Consider the following 13,107-nt stretch of genomic DNA (forward strand, 5'->3'; position numbering starts at 1 on the left):
ATTGAACAGGATTTTTTTTTTCAGACCATAGTTGCAAATTGGAACATCAATATATTGTTAAAATAAATAATCAATAAAAAATATATATTTTAAATAAAATTAAACTAAATATAACTTATAGACTATACTCACAGCCACAGCTCAAGTTGCTCAAGATTAGAGCAAGAACAAAATAATTTCTATAAAAAAAAAATAAAAAAAAACACTTCTGAATAAATTTTTTTAAAATTTATGCTGCATGACTTTTTTGGGAGGGTGGAAAAGCTTAAATGAAGTTTCGCCATTTTCAGTCACTGTGTCAACTCTAGTCTACATGATGTCATGCCTTTGTGTTAAAAAGAACATAAAGAATTCAGTTAGTTACAGTAATTTTCGGACTATAAGCCGCTACTTTTTTCCTTCATTTTGAATTCTGTGGCTTATAGTCCAGTGCGGCTTATTTGTTGATGTATTTGTGTTAATAGGTAACACTTTATTTGACAGCGGCGTCATAACAATGTCATAATTACGACATGACACTATCATGGGCACTACTGAATGCTTATGACAGATGTCATTAAGTGTCATCCTGCAAATTATGTCACTTATTCAATTTATGTCCAGCTTGGCTCTTTTACATCTATTCAAAAGTGTTATAATTTGCCAGATAACACTAAATGACATCTGTTATAAGCATTCATAAACGCTCATGACAGTGTCATATCCTAATTATGATTGTCTAAGTACAGTCATGTTGCGCCACTATCAAATGAAATGTTACCAAATACCATAACTTGCAATTAATAAAACAACTGGAAGAGTAACTGAAGAAATAATTAGCACAGAACATGAATTTTGATTGCTATTTATATCTGTAGTGCTGCACTGCATGCTAGGAAGCATGTTGGACAACAGGGTTGACAGGAGGTGGCAGCAGAGGTTGACTGTCTCCCCTAAGGGAGCAGTGATGCCCTAATGAAGCTTCTTCAAGCAATGAGGCATTGCGGCAAATTGGTTCAAAAATTTGGTCTTATACAGTCATATAGTGTCGCTGTCAAATAAAGTGTTACCACTTAATATCTTTTGGTGTAAATATCTCATAATACATTGAGAACAGCTGCGGCTTATAGTCCCGTGCGGCTTATCTATGAACAAATGCCGTTTTCGTGCCAAATTTGGTGGGTAGTCAGGTGCGCCTTATAGTGCGAAAATTACGGGTAGTTAAAAATGTATAAGTTAGTTAAAATGTCAATATTGTTGTGGAAAGGTTTCATCAAAAATAAAAAAAACACTGGGAGTGAGACCTCACCTTGATCCAGCGAACGTGGATTTGTGCTTAGGGCAAGATCATCTTTCGCAATTAGCGATCTTTTACGCTATTACATTTTTCCCCTTCATTCAAGTGAATCAAAATTGTTTTCCCACTCTGCGGCTGTCACACTCAACGAAGTTGCCCTCCCAGCTAAGCCTAGGCTAACATTCATCTTTGTAACCTTTTAGTTAGTTTGTATATTGAATTTGAAAGGAAAATGTGTGTTTTGTTTTTGGCGAACTTTTTACATGGTGCTAATCTGTTGAAGCTACTCACGTGGAAAAATCTAATTGTGTTAAATGTATTCATTTTGTATATTACACTTACCACGATTTGAGAGCTCAATAAATTGAAGAACAGTACGCCTTATGTTTGGAGTATTTGTTTTTGGGTTAGCTGGCTGGCTACCCGATAGCGTCACTTTCACACAAAGCAACAAACAGGAGGGGGTGAGCGCTGCTGCGCCAAGCCGCTTCTGGCTGCATTTTTGACACAAGAAAAATAGCGAATACCGTACTACGGTCTGACGGAAAATTGTAGTGGTTTTGAAACCGCGACGTTTTCACACCACGGTAAACCGTGAAACCGGTAACCAGCACATGCCTAGTGGCAAGATAACAAATATTAATAAAGTTAACAAAAAAAATAAATCACATTCATGAGTAACTATCAAAAATAGATCGAAAATTACGAACATTACCGAAAGTATTCCGGAAACAGCCGAATGGGGCGGAGACGTCACAACAAGGAAACAAAAGGTCGAGGCAGGTGCCATCGTTGTTTATCGAAGAGAGAGTTGCGTTCGTGTTCTATAAAAAAAATCGCTAGAATGGTTCGAACCTGTCGTGCTATGTGGTGTACAAATAGCCATTTGTCGCAATGTAGTAGCCATGAGTTCCGAACACGAGAAAAAGAGCTGGACTACGCAGACAATGAGTAACGTTCGTCCATGCTAAGAGGGCTAATTTTGCAGACCCAGCCTCCGGCACGGTTTTGTGTGGTGCGCATTTTACACCTGAAAGCTATTTGAACTATGGACAAATGAAATCAGGTTTTGCTAAGAAATTGCTGGTGAAAGCAGATGCGGTGCCCACCAAGAAAGCAGATGCGGTGCCCACCATACACGCACAGCCACCTAAATGTCCTGAGATATCAAGAAAGAGGACGGTGACTGGCTCTGAAGAGACTACCCCAGGCTAACCAAAGGAGCGGAGCAGCCAAGCTCGAAATGGCCAGAGTGAGTACTCTTTTTAATAAAAAACATCACGCATTGGATATAGGACTGGACACATGTATAAATTATCGCTCGTAAAATATATAGAACAAATCCTCTAATCCAATTCATATTTGTGTCTGTTGGCAGAGCGAAAACCTATGATAGCACAATAAATGTTAATTATTCTATACATTACTTTATTTTGCGGTCACGGTGTATCAGCTTCACCAAAAGAAATGCAAAAACAAACCATTCGGTGTTTTCCACACGATATGTTGCCGGTGTTGCAAAAGTGTGATTGCTCCCCTCAATGATCCTTTCATTAGGCTGCATTGGCTTTCGTTTGGGCTCAAATTTATAACCCAAAACACCAAAGAAAGGTTCATAACTCTCCTCATCACCATTAGAAGAATGTTCGTTACGTCGGATTCGTCGCTGCAACTAGAAACAAAATTGTCCGCCATCATCACCGCCATTCAGTACTAAGCACTGAGCCGGTTGTTTCCTTGTCACGCACACAATATGCTAGATTTCCGGGATCTCGGGGGCGGGTCCTTTTAGCTTCACAATCGATCCAAATTTCTATCATTTTCTTGGTGTTGCGATGTGTGTAATTACACGAAGTGGCATGATAGGAATCCAAAAGGCATGCGTTTATGGATAAATGATGGAATATTAGCATTCCCCCAGGTGTTGTAATACCCTTTAAGATCCATGATTAGCACAACCACAAAGCGCTCCCCTTTTTTAATGATGTATGGAGGGAGGCAGTTTTCCCCTTCATTTTGCATTTTCAGACGATTATGAATTTATCGCTTTTCTGTCATTTGTCTGGCCGACCCCAGTTTATGGGCATGATGATGGGCATGATGGGGGTTTAGCATGTTCAGACGATTATGAATTTATCGCTTCTATCGTCATCTGTCTGGCCAACCACAGTTTATCAGCATGATGGTGGTTTGGCCTATTCAGTAGATAATTCTGACCTGATGGTCATCTGGTCAAGTGGCGTAAATAATTACTTTTTTTTTTTTTAATTTAACAATGTTCTGTTTACTTTTCCATTAAATTACTGTGGGCTGCAGAGGACCAAGGCAACGTGGAGGCTGTCGTTGGACCGTATAAATTATATGACACGTCTTTCCATACACTGAAAGGCAACGGCTGGCTGTCGGATGAAGTCAGTGGGAACAATAAGTATTTATCAAATAGCAAAGATTCAAAGAAAATTGGAGGTAACAGCTTCAGAAAGTTTTTAATTCTTGGTATTATGTTAATATGGAAGTTAAAAGTTCAATGTTCATTGTTATGGTTGTAAAACAATAATTAGGAACTTCTTGAGGTTGGCGGGCCGTGAGTTCCAAATAGAAACTTGGACTACCAAAACTGTTCCCCATAACAAGCAAAAGGACAACAGTAGCTGTGGGGTTTTGGTATTAAAGGTAATGATTTTAAGATTTCAGTCTCTCTATAAACTTTGCTGCTGTTGTTGTTTAGCACTGATATGTAACAGAATGCCTAAAATGCCACTTCACAGTTTGCGGAAGAGTGCATGTCCAATGGAGATCTCACGCCCAGACCAACCTTCCCGAAGTTTGAAGGCTCGAGAAGATGTATAGGCTGTGCCCTCCTACAGGCTGGGAGTCTAAAATGTCTTTAAAAAAAAAAAAAAAAATTAACTTCATCGGTCTCCTCACATAATTGAACTCTTGATTGCTCTCAATGTCACTATTTACTTTCAAAGACATCCAAAGAACAGATCAGAGGATTTGTTGCTGTGCTTTATCCTCTCCTGCCATCATTGATCCCTTATCCGTATAGTTTGTCACAAAAAAAAAAAAAAAAAATGTAAGTATTTTAAAAGGTAATAAAATTAATGTGGCAGGTCTTAAGCTCTGTTTCTCCAAGTCAGTCAAAAATATATTGTTTATATCCGTAATAGACTACCATCCTTTAAATCAGGGGTCCCCAAACTTTTTCCTGTGAGGGCCATATAACTTTTCCCTTCTCTGATGAGAGGCCAGGGTCAGTTTGTAACAGAAAAGGTGTGACGATTGCAGGAGTGCCTAAATGTAAAAATGTATTTTTTTTTTTTCAGAAAGCCACAATCAAATAACCCTTTCTGGATTCTTCACAGAACAAAAGTAAACAAAATAAAAATAATAATATAATATAATACAATATAATAATAAGTAATAATGACACTATTAATTAAATAGATAATAACCAAATAACCCTCCCTGGGTTCTTCACATTGAAAAATTTTTTTTTTTGTTCAGGGGGCCGGACCAAATGTGGCCGCGGGCCGTATCCGTAGTTTGGGGACCCCTGCTTTAAATAGTACCGTTACTAGAGGTAGCATCTTTAACAGGCTTATAACGTCCTTAAATTTTTTCTTTTAAAATGGTCTTTAGTAAGTTTTCGCATCGGCATCATAATCATATATTATGAAGTCTGGTTTAAGTCTTTTCCCCAGTATGACTTTCAAATAGGCATGAAATGGAGTAAGTAGTCTTAAAACGACTTTTTAGCAGACAAAAAGTCTGTTAACCCCTTAATTCCTGCAATATGAAGCAATTGTCAGAGAATCACAAAATTTGAAAAGGTCTTAAACCTTTTTTCAAATATGTAAAAAAAATTGTGTAATAAGCGCTCTAATATCTTTAACCCTTGCTAAATCTTTTTCTCATGGAACCTGCAGATGCATGAGTTGACTTGCATCAATGATATATATACATATATATATATATATTAGGGCTGTCAAAATTATCGCGTTAACGGGCGTTAATTAACTTTTTTAATTAATCACGTTAAAATATTTGACGCAATTAACGCACCCGCTGGCATATTGCCTCAAACATCACAATGACGCCGTTTATGGACATTAAGAGTGAAGAGAATGCCACCAGCCGCTTGGGGGCAGCGCCGTTCCATACTCATGTTATGTCTTCTAAACGTGGGAGAATTAGTAGTTGTGAGACGTTTATGCTGTATTCACAATGCAATGCAAATTGCTTTTTGTGCTCCACACATATTTCGGTAAGTTTTCTTTCTTTTAGTGGCAATTATGTGTCTCTTGTTTTATTTTGGGTAAGATATGTACAGATACAGTGGGGAGAACAAGTATTTGATACACTGCCAATGGGTTTTGGCAGTGTATCAAATACTTGTTCTCCCCACTGTATATGTTATACAGTAAAGGCGAGTGGACACAGGCGCGCCGTTTATTGCCATAAGCTTCTCCTTCACAACAAACATAAGTATCCTTTAGTGAAAGTACAACAAAAATAATATTCCTATGTCTCTCTCTAAAAAAAAAAAAAAATGTTCTCAAAAAAAAAAAGCACTTCAGTCTATAGTAATGAGGCCCTATTCTGACACACAGTTAAACAACAATGCTAAATAAACTGGCATTCTATATCAATTTAGCTATGCAAAATACACGTAAAACTTTTCACTCTATTTTTATTATTGTTATTTTTATTCTTCTTATTATTATATTAACTCTACTTTTGATTGAAAATTTTACAAATTTTATTAAAACGAAAACATGAAGAGGGGTTTTAATATAAAATACTATAACTTGTAACTATAACATTTATCGTTTAAGAACTACAAGTCTTTCTATCCGTGGATCACTTTAACAGAAAGAATCTTAATAATGCCATTTGTGGATTTATTGTTACAATAAACAAATACAGTACTGATGTACAGTATGTTGTATGTATATATCCGTCATGTGTCATATCTTTCCATTCCAACAATAATTTACGTAAAATATGGCATATTTTAGAGATTTAGAATTGCGATTAATTGCGATTAATTACGATTAATTAATTTTTAAGCTGTAATTAACTCGATTAAAAATTTTAATCGTTTGACAGCCCTAATATATATATATATATATATATATAAATATATATTTTTTTTAAGGAAAGATTAAATCCTTAATTACACTTAATTTCATGATTTTGAGAGTATCAAATGTGATGCATTTGGCAAGAAGGGGTTAAACTGCCACCTATAGTACAATATTAAACTCTCAATTCTACTGATAGTAAAAGACGTCTAATCATCTTGCTCTCTTCATGCCTCTGCTGAGCGGTTCAATGAGTTTTTCACCAGTTGACATCCGATCCATTTGAAGTGCATGGGAGGTCTTTCCACTCAAAATGGATGGGACGTCTTCAACTGTCAATGGCAGAGAAAGGAAAAACTGTTAAAGGACGTAACAAGCCTATTAAAAATGCTAATCGTAGTAGAATATCATTACGAGTGACTTTATAAGCCTGCTAAAATATGCTAATTATAGGGACAAGTCTTATTTAAAGGATGTTATAAACCTGTGGAAATACAGTACCTATGCTACTGTAACATTATTTACGGGACATTATAAGCCTGATAAACTGTCCCAACCCTTCCCATAATCTTTAATATTAGAGCTTCGACAGTCTGTGGCAGTACCTAACTAAACGTGTCAAACGTATGCTACACGTAGAGATGTCCCGATCCGATATTTGGATCGGGTCGGACGCCGATATGGGCAAAAAAATGTGCATCGGTATCGGATCGGCCAACACAGAAAAATTCCGATCCAGACTTCCGATCCAGTTTTTTTTTTTTTTTTAAGTCCGGTCCGTGTTTTCCAGCGCACCGATTTACATAATCCATTCCAGTTTTTGCTTCGGTTTCCCTAAAATCCGGTCCACATTTTACGGCACACCTTCAACACACTACATTACCGTCTCCCAATTTACCGAGAGACTTTATCGGTAAAAATGTCAGCTGTGTGGGATCATTTCACCTTAAAGGACGACAAAGACGAAGAGGCAGAGTGCAACATATGCCACAATAAAGTCAAGCGTGGGGGTAAAGCTGTAAGAAGTTTTAATACAACCTACCTAATCAAGCATTTAGCGAAATACCACCACAAACAACATAAGAAGTATGTTAAGAAAACCGAAGACAAAAAGAAAGCTCCTACGCAACTAATACTGGCAGAAACTTTTGCTATGCGTGACGAATGCACTCGACAGTCCCAAAGCCCAGGGAATAACAAGAGTCATTGCCGAAGAATTCATTCTGGATGACAAGCCATTATCTCTCGTGAGTAAAGACGCACCATCCAACACTTAAAACTAAGAGTGTGACAATATCTCGATAAAGCGATATATCGCGATATTTTGCAACCCGATCGGTTATCGATATGCTCCCGCCAAGTATCGATACTTTTATTTAACATATTGGCCATACAATGGAGTATGGATGCTGTAAACTGCTCAATGTTTGTTGAGCAATTCCTTGGCGGTCCACTAGGGGGCGCTCGGGAGTGGCGGTGAGGGTAAAGTGCGCACAAGTCGTCTAGAGAAGAAGAGAGGAAGCTCCAAGTGGGTTGAAAAAATAAAAAAGCTCCGTGAGAACGGTGGAGGAAAAAATGAGAAAAATATTGCTACAAATCACACATGGGGAAACACTTTAGATTTTACACCAACAAGAAAGGAAGTAAGGTGAACAAGGACTTTGCTGTATGCAAGAATTGTCTCAGAAAAATAAGTTTCACTGGCAGCTGGTGACATAGTGGTCACCGGAGTTTGTGAGCTTCGCTTTCATCACTTGAGGTAAGAAAGTTTTGCAATGTAATTGACTTTTTAATTTACATGTATTATTTTGATGACATTTGCTGTTGAATGATATAAAATAAACCAGGACCCTAAACTGGATGAAAATGAATATATAACAAGCCCACATGAATTTACCGATTTATTTGATATTATTTGAGAACCACTTTCCATCTACGGTAGTTTACTACACAAACTGTTATTACTGTCATTTTGAAACAATAAGCTATATAAATGGTTTGAATAGGTTCCAAGATATATAAAGTGATGTGCATGATAATTAATGTAGCCTACATATTAAAAATAGGTAATTATTGCATTTGTAATTTCTATACATTCAATTCATATTTTTTTAATTCAATACTTCCAACACAAAAAAAAAAAATCAGGATTTCAACTCAAAAGCTATGAAGTAGCTAATATTTTTTGTTTTATTTTGTTGTTTTTAAGGTGAGGAAGACTGTGACTGAGCAAGTCTGACATCTTAAATGCTGAAGCAGAAAGTGGAAGTGCTCAAACCAAGCAACAAAAGCAAAGAAGCAAAAAAGCAAGAAATGATGCTAAACCGGCGATCATAATCCGCTTTGTCAACACGAAGTCCAAAAATGCTTTGCTCAAACAAGGCAAAATGCTCAAAGGAACAAATGTCTATGTGAACGAGCACCTCACAAAGAAAAACGCGGACATTGCCAGAAGAGCACGAATCTTAAGAAGACAAAGAAAAATTCAATCAACTTGGACTGCAAACTGCAAAGTCTTTATTAGGCTGAATGGAGCTCAGGAAGATGCCAAGGTGCTCATCATCAAAAACATTGAGGAGTTGGATAAGTATTAACAGCACAGCGCCACCCTCAGGTAACCACAGGTCATAATCCACTGAACACGCATTAAAATGAACATACAGTGATACCTCAGCTCACGAACATAATTGGTTCCCAGAAAGTGTGTGTGAGGCGAAAAGTTCGTCTTCCGAACATTTATTTCCCATAAGAAACCATTAAAATGAGAATAATCCGTTCCCAGGTCCCCATAAAACATAATTTTCTACTAAATAAGCCTTAAAACTACACAAAAATATACCTTATTTTATGTATAATAAATGTGCTATTGTATTATAATTAAAGAAATAAACTGTACTGTAGAATAAAGTCGTTTTATTTACCTTTGCGATAGTAGTTGATGGCTTGATGGAATGGAGTGGGAGGAGGAGGGAGGGAGGGAGATACTGTTTGGAAGGAGAGTGTTACCGGCAAAGTGCGCAGTTAGCGTAGACTCAACTGCTGTGCCCCCCGCATGCTTTTGGTTGTTAATAAAAGTGCCCACAAAAAGCCATCCGACACCTCTGGGTGTTTGTATGCACGCCGCCATCGGGCACACCGAAGACAATCGACGACAACGAGCCAACATGACTCGCCGGTCCACTTCTCACGACGGTGGGAAGCTGAAAGCACCGCCAATTACCAGTCGAGGGCAAATTGGTAACACGAGTCACCTTCCATAAGGACTGTAGGTAACTTTTTCGGTCCCATAATAGCAAAAGTACACTCAATATGGTCCAAAATGTCTATCAAACACAAACCACGTCCACACTCAACGAAAGGGAGGGGACGAACTGGGACGCCGTGAGCGTGCGTCAGCTTCTCGTGGCGCTGTCCGACCGCGTGGCTTGGTTCGTCCGCCGAAAACTAGTTCGTCAGCAGAGACTATATGCTCGCGAATTTAATGTTCTTGAGGCGAAAAGTTCGTGAGCTTAAGCGTTCGTGAGCTGAGGTATCACTGTACATGAAGATATTGATCCTGATTTGAATTTTTTGGACCAGCTATGCAACAAATGTTGCTACTACACAGACAGTCAGTTTAAAAGATCATTTGCTCAAGAGGATGGACTGTCAATACTCCATTTTAATGCAAGAAGTTTGTACGCTAATTACCAACACATTAAAACTTATTTAAATAAATTAAAAAGACACTTTGGTGTCATAGCAGTTTCAGAAACCTGGATCACCGCAGAAAAAGGAACAGATTTTCCTCTTGATGGATATGAGCCACTTTTTCTAAACAGGACAAATAAAAAAGGAGGAGGTGTTGCATTGTACATAGATAAACATCTTAAATATAAGATACGAGAAGATATGACAGTAACTATTCCTGATGTTGTGGAATGTTTGACTGTGGAATTGTATTTAGAAAAACAGAAAAATGTGATTATAAGTTGTGTGTACCGTGCGCCTAATTCAAATATGGACATTTTCAGGAACAGTTTAGAGAATTTGTTTTCTACAACAAGCAAGGTCATGTTTGTGTGTGGTGACTTCAATGCTGACTTGTCCAAAGAAGGAAAAGATAAAACAACTGACGAATTTATAGAGACCGTTTCTAGTATGGGGTTATATCCACTGATAATCAAGCCTACCAGAATAACTGCTCATAGTGCGACAATGATTGACAACATCTTCACTAACCACATGGGAAGCAGTCTTAACTGTGGATTACTGATCAATGATATTTCAGATCACTTGCCGATCTTCGTTATATATGACTGTGCTGTACTAAAACAAAAAGAAAAACAAACAATTAAATATTCAAGGTGTAGAACAGAAGAGACAATAAATTCTCTCAAAAATGAGATGCAAGAGTTTAACTGGGAATTTTTGTATGGCAAGAAAAATGTTGATGATGCTTACGAATACTTTTTACAGGTATTTATATCTTTATACAACAAAAACTGTCCAATAAGAAGTAAGTTTAATTTGAAAAATGATGATAAACCATGGATCACAAAGGGTCTAAAAAATGCTTGTAAGAAAAAGAATTTGCTATATAAACAATTTATAAAACAACAAACTAGAGCTGTCCCGACTAGTCGACGTTGTCGACGTCATCGATGACGTAAATGCGTCGACGGGCAAAACATACCGTAATGACGGGTTAAAAAAAAATTACACGTGGATAAAGTTTAGAATGGCAGGCGCTCGCGATACAAGCGGTTGTTACTGGCACCCCCAAGTGGACCGCTGTTATTTCAATGTGACCGGCGTTGTCAGATTGAGCAAAGAGGAAGAAAGTGGGCGAGCGAGACTGAGAGAGAGGGCGCGAGATCGGCGAGTTGGAAAAGTGCGCGGGCCGGGTAGCGCCGAGTTGAGTGGCTTCATCCCCCACTTTTTTGATTTGGTCAATAAAAGTATCCTTTAAGAGCCATCCGATGCCTCTCTGTGTTTTTTATGCACGCCGCCGCCTTCCCGAGGAGGAAATCGGATGAACCCAGACGAACCGACGACAACGAGCCAAGTGAATCGCCGATGAGGAGTTGAAAACACCGCCAATTTCCAGAAAGGGCAGAGATGGTTACACGTGAAAGCGGCATAGAGCCAAAAAAGCCGACCAGAATAACCAGAGCCTGGAATTATTTCAAGGAAAATATGAAGGGTGCCACTGTGTGTACTCTTTGCTAAGCTGAGCTCGCATACCACGGGAGCACGTCGGCTATAAACGAACACTTGAAGCGCCGTCACCCAAGTATAATTTTCGAAGACAACAAGAAACAACAAGCTAGCGGATTGTAAATCCATACAACTCTCTAACGATTTTTTAAATGGAAGTTGCCTTTATGTGCGTCGTATCAACGCGCATTTTATTTAATATAATTATATATTTTTAAAAATTATTATTAAATTTATTAGGATCATGGAATCTCCCACTTAGGGAAAATATATACATATATCCTGTATATACATAATATGAAAAATATATATGGAAACACCACTGGCCTGCTTACTGTAATCCATGACTGCACTAATGTTAGTTATTTACTATTATAAAGTTTTACATATAGTAGTATACTATAAAATTAATACTATATACTTAATTTTTGTTACTGTGGGTATGTGTGCCTTTCATTCACAATAATTGTGGTAATGTTTCAGTGTGCCCTCTGCATTATCTTCAGGTTTAAACAAACAAAAGTTGAACAGTTTTTCCCCCTCCCCAAAAAATGCGGAATGCACACCGGAAAGAGCATCTGAACTCACACAAAGTATTCCGAAAATGATTGTCCGGGACATTACAATTCATTTTGACATTTAGAACAATATAGATAATGACATACTGCAAAAAGAGTAAGAATTGTTTTGACTCCTGTTAAAAAGGTGAAGTCACAGTGTTTCCGTTTACATTTTTTTGCACCATTTAATGCCAGCAGCATTTGACCTCATTGTTTGTGATTTATTATTGACATTTATGTTATTTATTTATACGTTAATAAAGAATTTAGGTGTTCCAAAATGTTTTTTGTGAATTAATAAGCTTTAACAAAAATTTCATTATTAGATTAGTCGACTAATCGTAAAAATAGTCGGCTGACTAATCGGGAGGAAATTAGTCGTTTGGGACAGCCCTACAACAAACAAAAGAGTCAGAACTCAAATATAAAAAATATAAAAATAAATTAAATACCATATTGCAATTATTTAAAAAAGACTATTATACTAAAGACTTAGAAAAACAAAAAGATAACATAAAGGGTATGTGGAAATTAATTAATAATTTAATCAGGAATACTACAACTAATCAAGACTATCCAAACATTTTCCTTAGGGAGGACCAGTGACGTGCGGTGAGGTTCATGGTTGGTGAGACACTTGCCACGTTTACATGGAGCCAAATATTCCAATTTCAATCGGAATATTTGTTCAAACCGAATAAATGTGTTCCATATAAACACCTCATTTGGAATGAACAGGCCCAAACCGAATGGAATTTCATTCCGATTCACAGGGGTGGAATATTCCTTTTCCCAAACCGATTAGAAGTAAAATTATATCATGTAAACAGGGAAGCGGAATGGTGTCTGGCTGCGTTCTTTCTGCACATGCTCCGTACTGACGTGGTGACGTCACTTGGTGACGTAAGTAACGTCACATGCAACATGGCTTCCAAGCACACGCACAGCGCACCCACACAACTTTTTAAATGAACGGCGTGTC

At 37.6% G+C, this 13,107-nt stretch overlaps 1 protein-coding gene across 1 annotated transcript in view; it reads right to left on the reverse strand.

The window, feature by feature from the left end:
- The window catches only part of LOC130929102 (gastrula zinc finger protein XlCGF26.1-like), a 117,903-nt gene that overhangs the window by 15,030 nt on the left and 89,766 nt on the right, over positions 1-13,107 (reverse strand). Inside the window, exon 2 of the mRNA XM_057856048.1 lies at positions 6,630-6,698. Coding sequence (XP_057712031.1) covers positions 6,630-6,698 — 69 coding nt within the window. The remainder of the gene's footprint in view (positions 1-6,629; positions 6,699-13,107) is intronic.

This window comes from Corythoichthys intestinalis, chromosome 13, assembly GCF_030265065.1.
Source record: "Corythoichthys intestinalis isolate RoL2023-P3 chromosome 13, ASM3026506v1, whole genome shotgun sequence".
NCBI classification, from domain to species: domain Eukaryota; kingdom Metazoa; phylum Chordata; class Actinopteri; order Syngnathiformes; family Syngnathidae; genus Corythoichthys; species Corythoichthys intestinalis.